At 39.9% G+C, this 24215-nt stretch overlaps 1 protein-coding gene across 2 annotated transcripts in view; it reads right to left on the bottom strand.

The window, feature by feature from the left end:
• The window catches only part of dennd1b (DENN/MADD domain containing 1B), a 96411-nt gene that overhangs the window by 40682 nt on the left and 31514 nt on the right, over nt 1-24215 (bottom strand). The window contains exons 4-10 of one of the 2 annotated variants that reach the window (XM_029500264.1): nt 17498-17547; nt 16402-16521; nt 11416-11485; nt 9595-9675; nt 8278-8337; nt 5229-5282; nt 4548-4658 (exon numbers count right to left, since the gene is read on the bottom strand). In XM_029500264.1, coding sequence (XP_029356124.1) covers nt 4548-4658; nt 5229-5282; nt 8278-8337; nt 9595-9675; nt 11416-11485; nt 16402-16521; nt 17498-17547 — 546 coding nt within the window. The remainder of the gene's footprint in view (nt 1-4547; nt 4659-5228; nt 5283-8277; nt 8338-9594; nt 9676-11415; nt 11486-16401; nt 16522-17497; nt 17548-24215) is intronic. The other variant, XM_029500265.1, reaches the window with a different exon arrangement.

The following is a 24215-nucleotide window of genomic DNA, read 5'->3' as shown; positions in this document are numbered from 1 at the left end:
GTTGTACCATCCCAGTTGCATGCCAAATCTTGATTTCTTATTCTGTTTTGTGATTTTCTCCTCTCCTCCTGCTGTCCTTCTGTCCATTGCCACCTCTCCCTTGTTTCTCCTGGTTGTTTATCTCTGTGTTGGCCTATCTCCCTCTACACCCCTCAACTGAGTAAGTCACCAATTACCTGTGCTCTGCTTTTCCCTCTGTTGACAAACGCTGATGTCAGGCTGGCACAACGCAGGTGTGCCATAAACAAGTAGGTGGCACAGTCAGAGAAAGAAAGGGGGCACGCAGGACAACGCAGGTAACAGCTAACACCAGGCCTCCCACACATGCACAGTCAGTGACTCTCAGAGAAAGACATACAACATAAGGTATAAACACCTGGGAGTGAGGAAAACACACAAACAGATGCATGCATGCAAAAAACACCCACACCATACACAGCCATGGTGGCACAAAACAAACATTAAGTCAGACACATGGCATGGTGCTAAGACAAGTCTATTGAGAGGAACGAAGGGGGAGAGGAGGGATACTGTCCCAATGTTCTGCTGATGCCCAACAACAGTAAGACCCATTAATACACCTACAGTGAGGCGGTAAAATCAGGGAGAAAGAGGTTCAGAGAAGTGTGAATGAGAGACACATGGACAGAAAATAATATGTCAGTGAGCAGGAATAACTAAGACAGAGAGAAATAGAGCGTCAGAGTCGGGGAAAGAGAGAAGAGCAACAACAGAGAAAAGGCAGGAAACAGAGAGACAGCTGGCACTCTGGGGCATGGTGGATGGATAGCTCCTTGTTAGCATAGGCCTGACAGGCTGATGAGAGGAGTGCTGTCAGCTGATGCTGGGGCCTAGCTGTGTGCGTCTGTGCAAAAGGCAGGGCCGAGACTGGGCTCGAGAGCTGGGAGGCCGCAGCAGATGAAAGACATGAAGAGTGGTGGGGGTCCTCCCAACTGACTAGTTAGAGGAAGGGCCGATGCAGCCCTATTATACGGCCCTGTGACAAGGATGCATGCTCGGCTGGCTCCCACCCCTGCGCCACCGCCAACTGGCCTTTTAAAACAGTGGTACTATTCACCTCTGGTCACGAAACAGAAATAAGTCAACTGACGTATTGTTGTAAGATCATGATTTATTCTTTTGCTGTTGGCTGCTTGCAAGACACGCTGGCCATGTACCGACAGACTGACACGGTGGGTTCAGTGGGGGCTTTAACTCAGGCAGTACCTTGAGCAAGCAGAATAAATGCAGTATATCTATGTGTGTGTGTGTGTGTGTGTTTTTTTGCTCATGCTCTCTCTGCTCTTTCCATTCCCTGTTTCTCTCTGCTTGGCTGAGAGGCTGGACAGGCGGAGGTGGTGAAAAGCAGCTGGATGGTACTAATGATGTTACTAACAATACCCTATCTCATAAGATCCTCTGTGGCAAGCAAACTATAGAAATACTACCTGTCTATCCAGTGACTTTTAACATTCGCACAAACATTCGGAAAAACTCTCACATTAATAATATAGTTCTCATGCTTTAAGATATTTGATCACAACACAGTGGGCCAGATAATGAGCTGTGCGTATTTGAGTTAAGTATTGATACAAAGCTGGCTTCAAGAATTATGGCATCCATTTCCACTTGAACTAAGGGGTCATATTAACCAACAGTGAAAATAACACATCACAGGAGCAGTAGTAGCAGTAGGTCTGCTAGTAATCCCAGGAGAGATTGTGAAAATTCCTTTGTACTAAAGCACCTAACATATGATGCTACCAAACCAAAACAACTCTCCCTGTGGAAGATAGGTGTACAGACAGATGAGTGGATGAAGGATTGAAGATAAAAGAGTTATAGAGGAAAAAGTCAGATGTGGAAGCTCTAAAAATTTCACATTAGCATATATATTTTTTTTAACTGAAAATGAGAAGCAAAACACCTTCACCCTGAGTCAGGCAGTTTACATGAAGTAACCCTTGTGTCATAGCACAGTGTACAGCTTTTACCTGACGTGGAGGGGCTGCTGCTTTGTGTTTAGGGGAGACGGGTGAGGCCATCTTTACAGTTCATGCTGATTATAGCTCCTATGGGATACCTTGGTACAGTGTCCCACAGAACCTATTACCACCACAAGCCCCTGACTTTACTGTCTTCTGCAGGCTTGTAGGCACAGAGGCAGGGCTGGCTACACTGCAGATACAGATAGTCCTTGAATGACATCACTTCACTCTTTCCTCTTATCTGTCATAAACATTTGGCTCTGCCCCATAAGTCTCATAGATAACAGGGAGGAGAATGGAAGGAGGGACAGACGAAGGAAAAGAGACGTCCTCCTTCCTACAGACAAAAAAGTTTTGTCTTTAAATTTGACTTTAAATTATTCGACACAAAATAACAGATAACTTATTGTTGTTGTTATTATTATGATTCTAAATATGGCAGTCAAACAACAAGAATATTTGATCTCATTGATCACGTTAGTTGTGCACTGTATCAATTACGATTACTGACCATTCCAAAATGTGAACAAAAAAAATTCACATTTTCTCAGTATACTGCTGGAATAGAAAGATAAATGACAAGAGGTGGATATTTCTATTTAACTTTTGTTTTTGATTTCTCAAACATCCTAATGTAGAGCCATTGCTTTGATTTTAGTATGTATAGGATGGATGGATTAACAAAATTTCTCAGTGGTTTTTAGGGCTGTATTAACAATCTGAAGCAGTTCTTCATAGGAATCACAGAGCATAACTTTATGAACTTGACTTTTAGTTTTATTTCAAAATAAAATAAGTATAATAATATAATAATAAGGTCTGATGGAACACAGCGTCTACTTCAGATATAACTTGCCCTAAATATGAAATATAAAATAAGCAACTGATTACTTTTGACTTGTCACATAATGCCTTAATTGCAGCCTTTTAATTGATTTAATTGATCGCGATTAACACGATAACGCTGACAGCCCTAACAATAAACTTCATGTAGAGAGCACTTTTCCAAGAACTACTGCAGAGTGTTTCACAAGAAATAAAAACAAAAATTTTAAACAAGAAGTAATTATAACTGATGACAAGCTATACAAGAGTGGGAAAAAAATAAATAGAACAGGTTTAAAGAGCCCTAAAAACTGTAAGTAACCTCAGCATGGTGAACACTTTTAGAAGCATGTGAAGATAGGGAGCAGCGCCACCCCCCTCAGCTAGACAGTTCCAAAGGATGGGGGCCCTGACAGAAAATGCTTGGTGTTCCTTGGTCCTGAGCCAAGACCATGGAAAGGTCAGCTGAACCAGGAGCATCAGGTGTCAGGAGTGGTAGATATATACTTGGGTGCCCAGAGTGGGCCTTTAAAGTTATCAATATAATCCAAAGATTAAGTTTAAAATTCACCAGCCAGTGAAGAGAAGCTAAAATTGGAGAAATGTGGTTGCTGGTTTTTTTTTTTGTGTGTGTGGTGCTAGTGGTTGTTTCAGGGGCAGCACAGCTGCGATGTTTCCCCACAATAAGAAGATCACGGTTCAGTTCCCAGGCCTGGGGCCTTTCTGTGCAGAGTTTGCATGTTCTCCCCGTGGCTGTGTGGGTTTCCTCCCACCATCCAAAGACATCATGTTTGGGTTAACTGGTGACTCTAAATTGTCTGTAGGTCTGAGTGTGAGTGTGAGTGGTTGTTGGTCTCTGTCTGTCTCTGTGTGTTGGCCCTGTGATGGACTGGTGACCTGTCCAGGGTGACCCCACCCTCACCCAGAGTGAGCTGGGAGTGGCTCCAGCACCCCCCACGAACCAAAAACAGATAAGCAGTAGAAGATGAATGAATGAATGGTTGGTTCAGACTGCTGCATTCTGCACAAGGAGTAATTCATGTAGACCTTGTTGGCTCAAACGTATATAAAAAGAGTTACAACAGTGCAAATGGATGGAGATAAAAGTATGTATGACAATCTCTAGATCGCCATAAATAAAATTGGACTAATCTTAGAGTCCAGTGAGCTGCAGCAAACACGGCTGGACAAATGTGTAACAAGCTGGTTCAGGCTAATGTGGCTGTCAGAAATGACATCAAGATGTAAAATTGTAAAATATTACCAAGCCTTAGTGCAGATTTAACAACTGTCCAATGCCTAAATAGGAGTTGAGTTCATTATTTTGTACCATAGCAATGCTGCTATGGATTTGATGCCAGGCCAGAATATGGAAAAGAATCAAGCTCACTCACTCTCAATAATTTATCTATACACTTTTTGTTGAAGTTCTATACCAAAAAATAATCAGTTATTTCGTGGCTGTAAATGAGTAAAAGTTTCTAGTTTTTTCAGATGCATTTAACATGGGAAACTAAAAAAAAAAAGCATTTTACTTTATGGTCGAAAGCTTCATCTTAACTTGAATGAAATCCTTCTGAAATTGGCAAACAAATTTACCTACAACATTCTGACATGACTCATCCTCCAAGCAACCGGGTTGTTTTAATAGTTTACTGACCAGTTTTTTTCTTGTATCTGCTGAACTTCTAACTGATTGTAGTGCAGGTAATGGGTTGGACAGAGTTGACTTACAGTGCTAAGCTTGCTTGAAGTAATGATGATGCGCCGTTCATGCAGCATACTGGCATAGAGCTGGAGCATGTTGTTGACGTCCACAGCCACAAAGTATTCTGTCAGGTTCCTCTAGACATGGAGACAGAAGGAGATATAGCATACTGCTTGCAGTAAAATGTCAATGCAACAGACGGTGAGAGTGCCACAGTGTGCCATAACAACAGACATGAAATACTAGCTAAAAATTGACTTGGACTTCCAATTCTGCACATATTGTTTTGTGGTTTTTAAAAATATTAATAATAATAAGCACAAAAAAATGTATAAAATGTTATGCTGAGTGATTTTCTGTTTTCATATGGTGTCACATGCTGCTAAACTTTGTATGAAGACTAAAGACATAATATGAGCTATGAAACCTTGGGAAGACTTGGGAGGACTGATATGAGTTACGATTTGAATACTCAACAAAGAACATGTGTTCATTTTGAATCCTCTAATACCCAAGGTGATCACTGAACTTTTACAAGATTTACAAGAACCAGAGGAGATAAAACTGAAACAAGAGAATGATGCAATAATTTCAAAAGATGAAAGTGTATCTGATTAAAAATGATTAGAGGCAGAGATTTTTAGAGGAGAGGGATCTCTCTTTGTCTCCTTCTGCCTCTTTTGCTTTCTTTTTCCATGAAAACTTACACTCTCAGGAATAGTTGGCAGTCCATTGATATCCGGGGCGATGAAGTAGGAGTGCTGCAAAAACACAAACATGTGGGTGAAAGAAGAAGGAAGGTCACAAGTGAAGTGTACCACTCTCACTGAAGAGAATGAGGGGAAGAGGGGCGGGGGGTTCGCTTTGTTCTATGATTTATAGTTCATCTTCAACTCTGTCTATATGAATTGCTGAGCTGGTGTCTGAACTGTGGCAATGCTTTTATCAGGCTTACAGAACAGAGAAAGCTCAATAGCAGCTCAGTTCCCCACAGACACAGACTGGGGTGATGTCTCAGGTGGAAAACTGGAGTCTTTATTGAAGCATTAAAAAGGCTTGTGGAGCACCAAGACACAGAAAAAAGCATACATGCCCATGTGCGCATGTGTATATCCACACAGACACACACCCATGCACGCACAGATTGTTTAAAGGATCACAGGGCTGCCTGTCTCACTTTGGGAGAGCAGGGCAGGTTCAGTGTTCAGATCAAAGAGGCCTGAGAGAGGTGCTGTTTGGAGACAGGTAGACAAACCACTAACTGAAACACACTATCATCTCTCTCTGTCTCTCTCTCTCTCTCTCTCTCTCTCTCTCACACACACACACCTTGAGTACACTTGTGTTTCTCTGCACCTTCAGTAAACCATCTGTTGCAGTCCTTCAGTTAAATCCACCAATCTCTCAAATTACATACATGATGTTTAAAATAAAACACTAAAATGATGATTGACGAGTGACTCCAACAATACTGACTGATTTGTCATAATTAGAATAATCTCAGGCTTACACATAGTCAGTGTTTGTTCTAATATGGAGAATGAAATTAATTTGTGGTCCCCCTGGAACAACATCCAACCCCTGAGAGTTGGTTGTTAAAAGAACATTGCACTGTATTTAAAATGCTAAATACCAAATTCTTTCTATCAACAGAAGACAACTTGACAGTCACAGATAATAACACAAACAACAGTGATTAAGACACAAATTTTAGGAGGGCATTCAAAACCACCAACCAACTGAAAGGATCACCACCAAGAAAAAATTAGGTCTCTGTTTAGAGAGACAAGCGACCAGAAGAGAAGAGAGAAAGCCAATAAATCAAAAATGGGAAAAAAAAACTATATCATTGTAATATCGTAAAATCTGGTTTTATGCAACATGATACAAACTCAGACAAATTGATTTTGTTCAATGTCATTTTGAACAGATGGTTTAACCTTAAGCTATGGCAGTATTTGGAGTCAACAATTTCTAGTAACTACAATATTAAAACGTGTATCACTAGATACAGTGCTGCTGATCTGATGGGTATTTTTTGGGTGTTTGACAGTGAATTGCCCTTAATTTTTTTTATTTATTCAATACAGACAAATTTCTAACTACCCACTAATCATTGCATTACTAACAGAATAATGCTAATTAGTCTTAAGTGAGATAAATACGTACGAGAGAAAAGCATAATAAACTAATAATAACAAAGAAATAAAAACAAGTACTTTCTGTCCGTTGTTGACTTCATAATCTTTAATGTAGGCCTACAACAAACTAACCTCCAATATCTGAATGCACGTGTGTTCTGTGTGAAAAATGTGAAAAGAAATCATATCCCCACACGAGGACCAATGTCTGTAAATGAATGAAGCTTGGGAGATTAACATTCAGCCGAAAAAAAAAGAAAAACTAAAATTGAACCAACCTTTAAATTTTGTTTTTCCAGCCATAAGATATCCATTCACGAGCAGATAATATGCCACCGCCTACACACCTTTTATGGTTGGTGAATTTAAGGAAATGTTTAATGATCTGTTGATCTGTATCACACTTTATGCATATTTTATACAAATGTGAAAGTCTGTCTCCTTTATTCCATCAGCCAACAAGTTGTTTTATAAAACCACCAGGTTTTTGTGCCCTAGTGTAATGTGCAGCTGGAAAAGTATTACTTAATATGAGTAATACTTAATGTCTTTAGTTTTCTTATTTTGATAATTTTTCAATTTCTGTACCATGGGTTAAGTGCTTTGCTATGAAATTTCCTTTATCGGGTATATTGCTGACTTTAGTTATATACTGGAGCGGAGAGAGTGAGGTAGATCAGTTAGTATTACAGCTCATTTTTTACTGTGAAACAACCCCTTCTACTGCACAAATAGTCAAAGAATTTATTACATATGTAAAACAACATGAAATACTAGACAGCTAGACAGCTAATGGATCCTTCAGGGACTCTGCATGGTTTTTATAGTACACAAATACAGAGTAAACAAATTGTGTGAACAGCACATGCTGAAAATCCTTTCTTAATAGTCGCCTTGGCCAAAATAATATTTGTAAACTCACTGAGAAAAAGACGATTAATTGGATAGTCTAAACTAAATAATCCACCAACAAATAAATTATTCTAAGAGACAAGGAGCTTTAGGAAATACACTGAGGATGAGGACAGTCCTCTAATTCCAATAGGACCACTAACTGTTTGAACCTCATCCTAACACCCCGGTAAAGTATACCACACCACATAAATCTCCCAGTATGTCTGTCTTTCTTCTTGCTAAATAATGTTTCCTTATCTGTTGGTCTTAATGTCATTGTGATAATTACAAGAACTGCTTCCATTGGCTGTTTGCTTGCTTATCTGCCTTTTTGTCCTCTTATCCTTCAATCACACGTTTATATAAAACAGTGAAAGTGGGTTAAGTGGAAAGACATCAAGGAGATTCTTTAAGTACAATAGTGCTTGCTTTAAACATAAAGAGAGCGGGGGAAAAAAACTTTTGATATTCAGAGAGAGAATATAGCACCACAGAATGGCATTAATCATTTACAAAGTTTGATTGTTTTCCAGAAGAGAAGAAACATACACCAAGGCCCAGGATAGTTTGTTTTTGTTATATTTAAAAAGATAGCACAGCTTATTTGGCCAAATTGGAGAGCCGTGTCTCCCATGCGATTAGTACAGCAGCAGTTTCATATTTCACAGCAGCCTCTTTCCCTCCTCCCAAATCCGCTGTTCATTCATTCCCCTCCACTCACCAGCTCCTTGCTTTGCCGATCTTGCAGTACTTGCCCAGTGGCAATATACAACTGCTCATTCTTGCACAATAAGAGAGGGAGAGAGAGCAAAACAGGGTTCACGCATGAAAGAGGACAATGATCCTTCTTCTTGGCTGCCATGATGAAACAAAAACCACTCTTTTAGGGAATAATTCTGCTTCATCAATTAAATATCAAACTAGTGGCTTCTACAGAAAAGACATGGAGCTATCACCTCTGTTCTCAGGGGCTTCTTTTCAAATGAACCTTAACGATTCAGATGGAAAGGTTTAAAGGTTTTGTTCACATAAAGAGCTGATTAAAAAAAAAAAAAAAACCTGACACAAAAAAGATCAATTACAAGGAATCTTAATTGGTCATGTTAACCTTCATACAGACATATTGATTACGTTTTATTAGTTTTGTTATGTTGTATATTCATCTGTACAGTGACAGAAAGCAATGTCAACCCAGAGCTGCTTGTTTAGGTGGTTCAAAAGAAGGAGCCCTGGCTCTTAATGACAGGGGGTAACACTGAAACTCTTTTGATCACAATACAGTGTGGAATCTGTTGACAACGCAACGTATTAGTGAACTACTACTATTTATATATTGGACAACTTTGCAATAACAAAAACTGTTGAAGAGTAGACTATGCTGTTTTCAGCTCATACATAAAAATGTCAGCTAGCATAAACATGGACTGACTTTGAGGGTCCTAGGATCATTAAGCCATCTCAGTTTTTGATAAGTAGGAGACAGGTGCTGTTGTGTTGTTGTGATAGGAACCTTCAAGTTTAAACATGTCCAGCTCAACACCAAAAAAAAAAAAAAAAAAAAAAAAAAAAAAACTGGTAGTGCCACTTGTAGTTTCCAAACAGAGTGTCAGTCGTGGGCCCTCTCTGTCTCTTTGTTCCTGAGTATATCTTCACCTCTTCCTGCTCAACACTTTCTGTCTGCTCTACTGCTCTCTCATTTATCTCTTCTGTCTCAACCTGATTCCTATGTTGATATCTTCCTGTTTTTCCCTGCATGCCCTATTTTCCTTTTTGTCTGTTTTCATGCCATCTTTGTCTCCTCCTCTCTTCTTTGTGTCAATTTCATTTTAGCTCCCCTTCAATTGTTATCGCCCCTTTTTTCTCTTTCAACTGTTTTTGGTTTAACTTTTAACTACAAAATGTCATCTTCTTCTCTACAATCTCTGTCTTGATTTAACACACTGCTGGAATAAATTCCATGGCTCTCTCGCCATCTTTCTGAGTCTACCCTAACTTGTCTTGTATTTGATAGTGGGGGAAATATAAGATATATACCTACCACACTCAAGCTGACCGGTGTGAAGGGCATTGGCACAGGCAGCTCATAGAGAGAATTCAGCATGTCATTCAAGTCATTTTCCTGGGAAAGAGAACCACATAACAAAAGAAGGAAAAACAAAAAAAAAACAAAAAAGCATTGAACACGTGAATTTCATTTACTTTTGCTGTTGATGCCATGAGTTATGTGTCAATCTTAGCAACAGTGGTGGGTCAGGCACTGCTTCAGACCAGAGGGCAATCCTGCAGCGAGGCCGAAGGGCTTCAAAACATCCGACTGACATATGTTTAACAAGCAATGCTGAGGTTAAAAGACGGCTGAGCATAGGGTTGCAGATGCTTATTATCCAGCAGTGTTGATTTACGGCCGAGAGCGGGCTGTCAGTAATTAAGCAGGGGGTCTGCGCTCTAAAGACAGGGGCTTTAAGAAGCCGTCAGAGAGTTAGCTTGACCACAGAACAGGCCCTGAGATTATTCTTCCAGTATTTATGAGCTCCATGACAAGAACGTTATTTACACACTCAGGCCACTAGCTGGAAAACGGAGAGGGTCAAAACTTTGTAACTGTATTTTAACGAAACTACTGAGAACACAGAGGTTGGGGCACTGTTTGCTTTAACTTATTCTTCAGTTGCCGTCTCAGAGAAGTTTGTTTTGGTTTTAGTTACGAGCTGTTGCTTGTTTGAGGAAATGTGCATGTTTGTGTGTGTGTGTGTGTGCGCATGTGTAAGTCAGAGACAAAAAGAAACTCAGGCGTAATGGGCAGCAATATACAGTAAACAGAAGGAGGAGGGTGGGAAAGAGGGGTGTAAGGGTGTGTGCAAACGAACAGTCTCCTGTCATGAGAGGCTCAATGCTCACACGCATGGTCAGCAACACGGCCTGGGGAAACAGTTCATTTACCCTTCGCCTTAAACCCTCATCGCTCTTCTGTCTTCCCTCGTCTGTCAACATCTCCCTCTCGCCTGGAACGGACAGCGGGGTAAATAGAAACCAAATCATGCACACTAACATTTCAGTCACCCAGGATTTCTAGCAATCTTTCTTTCTTTCTCCTCCTCACTTTTTCCCCACGCACAAACTGTCATCTTTTGATTTTCTTATCTTTTTATTCAAATATACTATTGAATTCCTCTCCATCACATGAGATGCATGCATGTTTATGTAATTGTCTGCTTTAGCAAGACTCTCAGTCCTGATCATGGCTTTCTAAGGTGTCTGAGGGAAGCAGTGACTACATGACAATTCAAAACAGTCCCAAAGCTCTCTGCTTCTCTCCCCTTGTTTTCTTCCCACCTCCTTCTTATTCTCTTTTCCCATAAATATGGGAACATCACCTACATCCTCTGCGCTGGATGCTGCACTTCTTCCCAGTTTGTTGCATATTTTACATTTCCCCTCCCTTTGCTTGTACAATGCAGCGAATAGTCAGGGGAAAAGACTTTTGTGAAATGTGAATATTTGTGTGTGTGTGTGTGTGTGTGTTTTTCCTTAACGATTTGTTTGCCAGTAAATCATCAGGAATAACTTCCAGTGTCAGATCAGTGTTTGGTCTGTGAAATGTCAACATTGCTTCTGCTAACAACAGAAACCAAGTCAAGCCCAAGACGGTGAACAAAACTTGCACACAAAAGACAACATGCAGCATGCAGAGGAAGAACAGAATAGAGGAAAATAATTTACACAGTACAGTTTCAAATATACAAAACTGTCTGCTTGTTTCTCAGTCAAGTCACACTATCATGTCTTACCATCACATTTCTGTACGAGTAAAGCACTTTGAAATGGGACATAAGGAATTATGGTCAAAAAATATGAGTACCTGTTGTTTTGTTAGGTAGTCTGCCAGGGTATTTAGCAGTTTGTAGTAGATCTCAAACCATGGCAGATAACTGGAGGAGAAAGAGGAAAAAGATATGCATTAAAACCACACAAGCAAAAATAAAATTATTGTATACAAACAACAAATAGGATGTGCTGAAGTTGTGTACATCAAAGAGGCTCCAGTCCCTCTGAATGGAGACTCAGTGAGGATAACAAATGCAAAACAGAAAAGATTTTCTGTCTCACAATTTTTTTGTCAAAATTAGCAATTTTTCTAAGCTGGACAGCACAAAAAGCATGGATGCATGTACTGACTAATGCTTCACACATCAAATGTATACAAAGCATCGAAAAATGTATTGTGCTCCCAGCTACAGCTGCTCGTAGCAAACTCAAAGCACACTCATTGTTACAATGTAACAAAAAGGAAATGCAATCTAGGCCTTATTCTGGCATTCTTCGTAACCAGGGTTCTCCCCATGCTATGAATGTTTTTCACATCTGCAGCCGATAGGAAGAAAGGAAAGAAGAAAAAGCTTACAATATGGGGAAAAAAAGACAACAAATGTACACATACACTTCCTTTATCCATAGATTTCTTGTGATGGGAAGGGATGCTACCATTTGCAAGCATGCTACTTCCAGATGAACAAGCTTAACAAAAATGCAGCCCAAGATGCCGACTGCCTCTCCCCTTTCTCCTCCTTCTCTTCATGTCCTTCCCTGTGCTTCTTTGTATGCCATTCACATCTTAAAAAAAATCTTTGTAATTAATGTAAAATAAATAAATTAATGAATTAAAAATAATTTATACTGCAGTGTTTATACTCAAGCTAATCACCAAGTACATACACCATAAGCTAAAAGCATCTGTAGCATGTTTGGGTTTTTTGTTTTGTTTTTTTTAATGAAGTTGACATATTCTTGGCCAAGTCAACTTGCTTTACTGGTGGAGGATGGCCAACATTTCCTTTTGGCATAAAAGCTGTGAGGGTTCATTTCACTTAATGTTATGTAATCAAATAATAAAAACATGGTGTCATATCAAGGTACTGAATTTTTGCTTTTTTACTTTCGTTTTGGTTTTAAAGATGCAGGTTTCAAAATTGAATGAATAATTATTCATTGAGATTTCTTAGCATTGCAATGAAATAAACAAGCTCCCATTCATTTTTCAACTTGACTTGAGGCATGGATTGAAAAATCAATCAATCAAAATTTGATTTACTCTTACTTACTGAATTTTGTGAATATTTGTTGATGTCAGTCAGTGAACAGTCTCATAAGTCATTTAATCAATAATTTCATGGAAATTAAAAACTCTGACAAGCAGCTACCGCTAAATCTGCATTTCCATGATTATATAATAACACATCTGTAAGAGCAAAGGCTTTGAATGCGCGAGTTTATGGGCCAAAGAAGTCCTGCTAGGGCAGTTAGCAGGAGACCGAGGAGTTTCCAGGGCATGGGTCACTGGCTGCTCTGTAGACTGGAATTAACAGACAACAAGAAAACAATAAAGTGAACCTAATGCAAATTTTCATATTGCTAAAGCCGCAAGGGGCCAAATACAGGGAGGGTTCCAGAGAAGTGCAGCCAAGCGCACCAACCGGAGAGGTTGAGTGACCATTAGTCTGAAACAATCAGCCTCTTAACATGCCAATATTTTGACAGCTACATGACGATTTGCCGCAATCAGGTCACACTCGCAGGAGAAACTAAGTCAATTCACATGCTGACTGGGTATCAACCTGAAGACCTATTTCTGCCACATAAAGAAAAATGCATCACAAACATGCACATGGGGTCAGTTTACATTTAACCATTATGCAAAATGTTCAGTCGGATAGACGGGTAGAACAACCTCCTGTGTGCCCCATATTTAAAAAGCTAGGCTTGTGGACATGAATCCTTCTTTTTTTCCTTTATAGTTGAAGGGGATATAAACTCTGGGTATCAGAGCAGTTGCCAGACCTCACAATTCTCACAGTCATTACACTGTACAGTAATTCTTTTTCTTTAGAGGAAAAAAACATCATCACTGGTAGAGGGAAGAAACCCAAAATTATCACTATTCCTCTGACAACTTCAATACTACAGTATACTGTGGGTTTGCATGGTTAAAAAATAAATAAATAAATAAAAAATGTAATGGAATTATTATCAGTTAAAGATGTATTGCTTTGTTATACTTATACCAGCCTTTGCACTGCTCTTTCTGTTGATGCAAAGTTAAAGTTTGGAAAGCTTAGAGAGATACTTCTACTCATCACAGTTCATTGCTCAGATCTGTTTGTGCTTTGCAAATCCTCTGATTGCGAGAGGCATCCATCACTGGAGTACTCAGTGCGTGGGGGCCCCGTAATCTCTCTTGCCATTTTAAACACACGTCTTCTCGAAGTGCCATGTATTCAAAGAATGAACCAGTTAATCTACGGCCCACTCACAGCCAGTCTTGCTCTCACCATCATTGGCTCAGACCACCTGCAACAGCAACACCAGAGTCGTATTTAACTAAAGACTACCTAAGACTAATTATGCCATTTCAAAATTTGCTTCTAAAATCTTTCTATATATCAACAATGAAAGTCTAGACTGAAATGATACAAACCATCCACATCATTTCCAAATGTTACAGACATACTAAAAAATGTTCAGCCATTTTTGTCACCAAAAAGTACCAGTGTTATGTTTATTTGTACTCCTGAGATAAGTCTTGACTTTAGTTTGAAGGCATAAGAATCTCTCTAATCTTACAGTTTATGGATGGCTTAGTGGAAGATTTCATGACGCCTTTACTTTTTTGGTCAAGGGTTAAGTACAAGGAAGGAAGTGTTCTCCAGCAACCTAATAAGTGACCACTCGCTAGAACTATTCAGCTATCAAATAAAAAAAAAAGGAGATAAATTTTTTACCTCTGAATTACCTAAACCCTTTCAAGTGCAAAAGACAAATAGAAAGGGAATGACTGTATAAAAAGAAAAAAGAAAAAGTTAGAATTTGTGCTCATGTTTGTCTGTGTGTGTGTGTGTGTGTGTGCGTGCTTTTAGCAATGAGATTTTAAAGGCTGCGCACATAAAACTGTCCTTCTCATTAAGACACTTCCTCCAATAAGGAGAGGTGAAAATTTTATGGTGCCAGCACTTTAAAAATCAGAAAAATGCAAACCGTTTTAATCACTTTTATCTTTCGTCCAGATAAAATTATTGTAAACTTGTGGGCCTGGGCCTTCGTTTTTTTAAACTTTAAAATGGAGAAGCTGTAACCAGTAATTCTTTAAGATAAACATGAATGTAATCAGTTTTTTTAAATGTTGCCTTTACTCTATGGTAACTATTTATGAAACAGAAGCAATCTGCTGTAATTTCTTTAATACTGGTCCTCATGAGTAATACAGTGTACTTAAGGCACATTAAATAATTATAAAGTATGAAAATAAACTTTTGCTCAAGAATTTGGAGCACACTTAATTTTACACATTTCTCACAGTTCTATAATGAGGTATCTAAAATGTTCACTCGCATTTCCCCTACATGGTTTTAATTTTTAAGGTAAGAAAAGAGCAAAAATCTAAAAAAAAAAAAACATAATCAATTTCAAATAAAAAAAATTCTATATGTATTTCATTATAAATGAAGTAAGCCATGCAAACTACTCTGAATGCATAATGAATTTTATACATCATATGTCAAATGAATTAGCATGTCTAACTCAGCAAGAGGGACAGGGGAGCCTCTGCTAATTGGCAGCAAAGCTTCATGCATAATTATGGGCCAAGCGTCTTTGCTGTCGCTCCATGGCAGTAGCCGAATAACGAGGAGAAAAGAGAGAGAGGGAGGGAGAGAGAGAGAGGGAAGGAGAGAGAAAGATAGAGAAAAGAAACACAAAGGCCACGGAAGCTGGCCGGGAATGGTGGGTGGTGGGAAGGAGGGACACTGTTCTTCGCAGCAGCTCATCAGGACAACGACAAACCCACCGCTGTCCATCAAAAGCTACACACACCTAACACACCCAACACACACACACACACACACACACGCGCGTGTGTGTGCACAAAGGGGCCACTTAAAAGAGTGCCACTTTACACTAAAAGGAAGAAAAGGCTTGGCGTTCCTTTTTCAGTTTTCTGTTTGTAAAACAGAAAGTACGATCTTTAAACATGATTTGATTTTGTACGTTTTACTCAGTTTAGTCTCAAGTACATTGCCGCTTTTTTGTAATGGTAAGGAAATTGCATCTGTAAAAACATTGTGTCAACATACATTACCTAGGAACTGAATGTTAATAGTTTTTGGTGGAGAGTAATTATGAGAAGAAAATGCAATTTTCCTTGGTTTTGGTATCCTCATTTATAAATCGTGTGATATGATAAATCCACCTATAAAATATCAAAAACAGCTAAACTTTTGGATAATTATAGGCACATCACTAACATATTTGTGTGGGCAGATGAGAATACAAACGTGTTATTCTGGCATAGTGCAGTTCAGTGTGAAGAGTGAGAATGAATGAAAATGTCTCAAAAACCTGTTTTCACTTTTAAGATCTGGTAAATTAATTTTCTTCAACACACTGGAGAAACAAATTCAGGTATAAAAAAAATAAAAACATCTTCACTCTCACAGACAATCGTACTTGATTTGAAAATGGCCATGACAGGCCAAGTCTGGCTATTTGAGTGACTAAATACAGACCTTTTGAAGTCCTGTTTCAAGTATTGCCTTGATTCTGATTCACAAAAAATTTTGACTTGACAAATGCTTGAATTTATATACAGTAGCTTTTAGGGCATCAAGTGCTCTCTGTTTAATAATTGCTGGATTTATGGACACAAAATATTTGTGTCTATGAATCTTGGATATTTGGAAGTAAAAAAAATATTATATACAAAAAGTGACAATCCCAAAAATTATGCAAAATAAATAAAATGCCCAAATATCAAAAATAATAAAAAGGATTAAGCATGTGTGTGTATGTGTTCTACCTGAGTAAACATATGCAGACCCGGCAGCCTTGAGTCAGTCGACAGAAACCAAACCTCTGTTTGCTTTCAATGTCTGTCAGCACAAAGGTGAAATTCTGTCCCACCTGACTCTGGGAAACACTGAAACAAGACACAAGGAACACACTTACAATTTATCAAATCACAGAAACGTTTACATGTAGGTAAGAGAGTTCAGTTAGAAAAACTTAAATACAATATCTCATAACACAGTTTAGGCTTACTTGATTACAAATTATTATTATTTTTTTCTTTTTTTCTTTTTTTTTTTTGAGTCAAGTCTCACCATCAGCTAAAATTCCAGACGAGGTCCAAATCTGATGTCACATATTTCCAGTATGGCTGCTTGAAAAACTATTAAAAAAAAGCTTTTCTAATCCTAAGGCAAATTTCAGAAGAGCTCAGTACCTGTCTATAACACTGGATGGCAGCAGCTCGGTTTCACTAGAACATCCTACACCTCTCCCTTTCCACCCTTCCACTCTGTCTTTAAAATGGGAATTTTAACATGTCATTTTCCATGCTGAAAAGAAGAGCCTGGTACTTTTCAGAGAGCGGGTGGCCAGACTAGACCTCCATAGCGTAGAAAGAAACTGACTTTTTTCCCTTAATTCTTTCAAACACATGACTTGATATGTCATGCTACTGTGCATCATATTACATGTGTGCTGGCCACTGATGACCTCATGATTATAAGTCGTGTTCTCATCATCACAGCTTTTCCATTTTGGGGGATTATTTTCTTAAAACAGCGTTGCATATTTTATATTAAAAAAAAGAAAGAACAAAAAAAAAAACAAAAAAAAAAAAAAACAAGAAGGAACAGGAAGATTGCAGGAATATTTTGTTAATATGTATTGGCTGACAGTCAGTAAATGGCCATGCAACACTATCAAAGAGAGATGGTATCTTCTTGCCATTTACTTTTTAAATGTATGCCTCTGTAAGTGGAAGGAAAGAGTACACGATGTATTCATACATGTGCATGTGTTCATGAATGTGTGTACTTTGTGAAGGATTTAAATTGAGCTGCAGTGCTAAAAAAACGCAAAATGGGAGAGTGGGAGAGGAATCATACCTTTCCACGTCAAAGGGGAAGCAGAACTTTGGTATCATCTGAAGGACCTCCTGAGAAACCAGAACAGACACACACATGGAGAAGAACGCATCACAAGTACAACAGTAACTGTGTCTTTCTCTTGAGAGTATGCTATCAACAGGCTGAACAAAATGAGGATGAATGTTAAACAGTGCTGATACCAATCTGAGTCTTCACATTCCGAACACTGCAGCCTTAATGCACTTAATACTAATGAATGGGCAATATAAACTACTGAATTTGTTGAAACACAATGGAAAGTGTCTTTTTCAAGGATGGGAAGGGATTCTCTAACCACCATTGAAATAATTAACAGTTAATAAGTTCCTCAATTATCTGGTGCCATAAGAAGACAAAAACATGAAGGGAAAAAGAAAGAAAGACAGAAAAAGAGAGGAGACAAGACCAAGGCTATGGTGGCAGATTGGAGTGACAATGGGCTAAGCAGCTCTGAGGGGTTAAGAGCTAGGAATGGGGGTTGGAGGGGTTGGGGGACAAGCCTTCAGGGCTTTACCTCCCAACACCTCCCTTGTGGGTTGGGGGGGGGTGTGGGGATTGTGAGGGTCTGCATGCTCTTGAAGTGAGGTGGGAGGGGAGGAGAGGGGAGGTGGGCACCTTTCCACCAGCGGCATATGGATTTAGACAGGGAGCAGGAACAGAGCGGAGCACCATATGGGTGAGCCACTCCAGACCAGCCACACAGCCATCGAACACCATATCCCTGCACTGTCTGTCGCTCTGTCTCCTCATCTCTCTGGCTGCTAACCTGCTCTGGAATAGGCGCCAGGCACCAGGTCTTTCTGCTACCTCTCTCTCAGTCATGGCCAGACTCTGCCAAACTCACAGCCTAATCCCAGTGACTGGGTGGCTGTGGCCTCTCTTGCTGTCTCTCTTTCTTCCTCTTTCATTTGACTGCCAGACTTGGCTTCTGACTATGTATGTCTATGTTGAGAGTGATGCTGCTGCTCAACTCTGCCTATCTCTCTCTCTCTCTCCTTTTCTCCCTCAGAGAATGATCTGGACGACAGGTTGGGTGTCTGTTTCTGTTGCTGCATACTGTTGCTGAAATCTTGCCATGGAGAGAAGTCAATGATTGTCCATGCACAACCCCCCCCCCCCCCCCCCCCCCCCACAGTCTCAAAACTTTCTGATACCCCAACACAACATAACCATTGCAACAGACAAGTAAGCAACTGCAACAATGAGGGGAAGCGAGTGTTTGTATGTATGGTTGGTGTGTGTGTGTGCCATATGAGTTTGTGCATTTCAGTGTATGATGTATGTGAGTGTCTGCCTGCTTCAAGTGATTTGTGAATTCAGTGTGAGAGTGGTTAAGCATGAACATTTCTATGCTTGTATGTGGGTGGCTGACTTGACTTGGCTATATGTGTACATGTTCCTACATATGGAGTGTATGGGAGGGGCCTGAGGAGAATTGGGGTAAGTGGAAAATAGTTTTTACGTAAGAGGATTGCTGATAAAACTGAGAATTCAACAAAGACGGAGGCTTCAGTGGCAGAGGTGGTCTCTGTCTCCGCTCCATGTGTGTATGCGGGTGTGACTGTGTCTTGGCATGTGCGTCAGTCAAGCTATCACACACACATCGGAGCTGGCATCACTGCATACATGCATTTGCTACTATTATTAACCACTATCTACATTCACCAATATGTTCCAGAGACCTCCCTGGTGCACAGCGTATGGCACACAAACCCAAACAGACACACACATGCACATACGCAGACATCTGCTTTCCCTACAAATAAAAACATTTTCACTGCCAGATTTGAAAGTTGTCACAGCCCCATCCACATCAGGTATCCGTATTTGAGGGACAATTGAGGGCTTCAGAGATTCTGGCACACAAGGCAGTAGTAACAAGGCAGTAATAAATAAATATTATGTGTACTATGTATATGTGTGTGTGTGTGTGTGTGTGTGTCTATATATATATATATATATATATATATATATATATATATATATATATATATATATATATAGACACACACACACACATATATATATATATAGAGATGTGTGTGTATCTCTATGTGTCTCTGTGACGTGTGTGTGTGTGTGTTTGTATACACACATTCTACATACTTTAAGTGCATGTGCTGGGGATTTACTGATGGTGTTCAATATATAGACATGTTAAATAAACTGTCTTTAGCTGTGAAAGAGACTGAGTTGAGGGCTGAACCTTGTCAGACAGATCCACAGGCTGAAATTTCCAGTTATTCCCTATCATCTCAATCTCTTTGTTTACTGTGCATTATTTTTCTATTGTATCGACAGGTTTTTAATCTACAGAATTCCAAAATGGAAATTCTTTGCTATCCTCAGTTTGTTTATCACACAGTATCTATATTACTGGCAACTGTTTCAATCTCTCCATGCCTGGGTCCTTTACCACGGCGGTGCCTAAACAGGAATGGCCCAGTGGAGGTGTTCTTCTACAGTTTCTTAATACAGCAAGGACCCCACCACCACTACCACACACACAACAGGGGGGATGTCTCACTCCCTAACACACACGCGCGTGCACACACACACACTCCAACACACACCCTGCTTGCCATTTTCCCAAGACAAAAGAAAAAGATGCAGTTAATATATTTTCAGCTTTGCACTGGGGTAGAGGGTGTAAAGAAATCTGCTGTGAGGTTGGGCTTGGCAGACAATGGCGTATGTGCTGTTTATCCTGAGTGGAGACAGGGGTATCACTCAGTGAGAAAGAATGCTCTGGGTTCTCCCAATGGACGACCCTGCTATCAGTGCACCACACCACTACAACAGCACACAGCAGCCCCATTCAGCTTTACACCGTGCCCGAGCAGAACAACACCATACAGCAGGGAGGAGCAACAACTCTGATGCAAAGAGTGACACCTAAACTTCACTTATATTCCCATTATACCCTAATTATTTTTCAGTTCATTTCATTTTCAACCACTTATCCATCAGTGCCAAATGGGGGGTGCAGTACCCAGTCCCAGGGGGCAACTCAGACGAGGACGAGGTACACCCCGGACAGGTTGCCAGTCCATCGCAGAGGCGACATACACAGCAAAAACCATTTACACTCACACTCACGCCTGTTTGCCTACTGACAATTTACAGTCACCAATCAGCCTAGACATGCACGTCTTTGGACCGAAAGCAGGAAACCAGAGTACCCAGAGGAAACCCACACAGGCACAGAGTGAGCATGAAAACGCCACACAGAAAAGCCCCAGGCCCAGAGCCGAGAGTTGTACCCATGACCTTTTTGCAGAGAGCAATAGCACTAACCCTCAATCAGCCATGCCGCCTTACCCTGATTATTTTAGATGTAACCGTAGTGGGTTGTTATTTATGACTGAGCCGCACAGCTAACACTGATGGGATATGTCATGTGACAGTACCATGTGGGCTCTGCTTAACCGTTTCTAACACAAGCTCTTTTCTTGGCCACTCACCATCACTAAAAATGGGAAAACCAGCTGGAAATACTATATAAAAATAGCAGAATGAACAATTCGAAAGGTAAGCATTATAAATGGATCAAAAACTGAAGTCAGCATTAGCCATGGTCTCTATAATTTTGTTTGGAAATGTCACGAGCGTAATTCGGTTCACCCATTCATGCAAACACGAGAAACAGAGGAGAGCGGTGGAAAAAACAGTGATGAAAGGTAGGAAGAAATGAGAATGAAGGGCAAAAAGGTGAAGATGATAAAATATAGGAGGAAAAAACCAAGAGAAATGGATTGGAAAAAAGGGACAGGGAAACTGGAAATAAACGAAAGATGGAGAAGTATGGACAGAACTGCAGAAGGAGGGGAGAGCGAGGGAGGGACCAGAGAGGAGAGAAGCAGCACAATTCGTGCCCCTCTCCCCATGCAGTGAGGACGCCTCCCTGGGGGGACTCAGACCTTAAGCCCCTGCCCTGCTTTATATTCCCCTGACTACTGCAGCCAGATCAATCTCACTAGCTACCCAGTGTAACTCAGCCTTGTTCTGTGAAGCCAGCCCCCCAAAGTCTTCTATATAGGATACAGTTTTAGAGAGCTGGAGGCTGGTCTCTGGTAAATTTGTAAATGCAGTAGTATAACATTATGAGAAGCAGACTTTGAAAGGATTATATCAGGGTTGTTGCGTGTGTTAGCCAATTACTAAAATTCATATGTATTTTACATTACTGTCAGCTGTCAAAGTGCGCTGAATGCCCTTTTCACTGTACAGTCCATCATAGAGACACAATCTCTGCTTTTATTTTTTATTTTGTTTGACAAAGTTAATTTATTATTTCCTGGTCATGCAATTATAATTGAAGACATATTTGAAAAGCCTGTGCTGCATTACCACACAAATAAAACATAATTCAAAATAACTCAGGCAAGATGTTCACTGCAATGAATTACCACACTCAAGTTGAGTCTGCAAGTCAATTTTTTATACCTAATGGAAATGAATAGAAATCAATTAAAGCTGTGAGGTAGTAAAATATGTTCACCTAAAATAGCACAGTATGCTGCACATCTGTCCATCTCTATGGAAATCCAACTGTGAACTACACTCAGCTCTAGAGTATGGAGACAGAATATTTTCTGGTGTCAAAACAATTTAATTACTAAGACTAAAATGAACCAACAATCACGTGGTAACTTGTTTTTACTTTTGCTGTGTAACTGGCAAAATTATTCAAATAAAAAAAAAAAAAGAGAGAATGTGTTATCAGGTAAGTCACCCTGCTAGATAAACAAACAAGGATAAAACAAGGATCATGCCACATGGTCTAAATAATTACTGTACTCATGAAGCAAGGACTCTACGGAAATCGTGATTCTCTACCCCTGAGTAACTATAGCACCCAGTTGGACACCAACAGATTTGGTTTTAAGAATGAAGAGTCATTCACCTACTTGTCACACAAACATGAAATAGCCCAGATGGTTCACACTCACAATTCCTAACCTCTTAGTTACATTAAATTATAATCAGGAGCCATAATGGCAACACCATGTTGCAATTTTATAGCTGTGCACTGAGTAGTTAACTTATATACTTCATCAATAAAACCACAATCTTAAGACATTTTCTGAGCATATTCCTTAAATGATGCCTCCTCTGTTTGATTCAAAGGAGTGCTATAACACAATGAGGTTCTACTTCTGTTTAATAACTGCAACCCCACATCATCCATAGTTGTCAACCACTATGAGCCTACAGTGGTTTGCACTGGGACCCTGGTTATCCAAGCAGTGCTTCAACAGTATAATGACATAGTCAGTGGGGCGACTAACACATCAGCGCTGGAAACCACAGTGTCTCCACTCACCCTTTTTCACCTCTTCCTTGCACACGTTCTTATGCACTCTTTATCATCTCCCCTCTTCCCTCCCTTCTCCCTCGCACCATCCATCCCCTATTGTCCGTTGACTTTCACGTTCCTTTTGAACCCCGCTGTCGTCATCTTAGATTCCCCCTTCCCGCATACTCCACCTTTTCCTCACCCTTAGCACCCCCCACCACATACCCCACACCCTCCCCACATCCTCCCCACACCCTTTTCCCAATTAGTCTGTCTGTGTGCAGCTACCCAGCAGATCTCTGCCCATCCTGCCGGTGCTGGTTCGCTCACCCAGCCCCTCTGGCAAACATGACAAAGAGAGATCCTCAGTATTCAAACAGACACACTGCTTTTAAATGCCGAATGGCAGGGTCAACCTGGGTGCAGCTTTAAGCTAAATATTCAAATTCTCAGTGTTTCTTTTTTAAGAATTTGCATGGATATGCATTCATTTGCAACGTGTAAAGGCACAAGGACAGCTGAGCCTTGGCTATGAGAGGGGAATAAAATAAATAATGCAGAATAAAAAACGCTCATCGAGTAGACTGCTAGATTAAAACTAAGCTTGAAATGGATAAAAATCCCAAAGTCAGAAACAAATGCCTCAGTTGCATCTTGGCATTAAGTTGATGGCTAAATAAATGGATGTACTTTTGCTGGGAGAAATGAGTGAAATAGTGTTTTATATGATATACTACAAACAACCAACTTGCTGCACAATTTCCCATTTCTCCAGTGGCCTGCAAGCAGTACCAGATAACAAAAGGTTGCCCGATGTGATTCTTGAGTGAGACAGGCAGACAGGCAGAGGGGCAGATACGAATATTGGCAAATCTATAAAGACGAGAGAGATGAGAAGGAAAAGAGGAGGTTTCCCTCCTCTTTTCCTTCACCATTGCTGGAAACTTAAACTCATGCTAATTTCAAAAATGTTTACTCAAACTTGAACTGACATAGCAAGTTGTATGTCTTAATAGGTATGAAATAAAATGCTGTGATCCCGAAATAAAGTTAGCATTGATTATCACATGATGTTCCACTAAGGGTAAACACTACGATAAATCATCAGTTAATCTACTTTCATACGACAATATGTAAAAAAGACAAGAGATTAATCTTGTGTCATGTTGTGGACTACACCAAGGATTAAATCTATATCAGCACAGCAAATGCACATGACTCTAGACAATGCAAATTTGTTTTCTGAGATTATTGCTGACACCTCCACTCCCGACTTCTTGACAAGGAGAAATAAATAAACACAAAGCTGTGGTGATCAATTCATTATTCAATCAATATCTGAGGGATTCTTGCATATATGATTATTAGATGGTCAACAGGAATCCCATGTTGAAAAAG

This window comes from Echeneis naucrates, chromosome 4, assembly GCF_900963305.1.
Source record: "Echeneis naucrates chromosome 4, fEcheNa1.1, whole genome shotgun sequence".
Taxonomy (NCBI): domain Eukaryota; kingdom Metazoa; phylum Chordata; class Actinopteri; order Carangiformes; family Echeneidae; genus Echeneis; species Echeneis naucrates.
The sequence above is the reverse complement of the archived record's forward strand: the minus strand, read 5'-3'. Positions and strand labels throughout refer to the sequence as shown.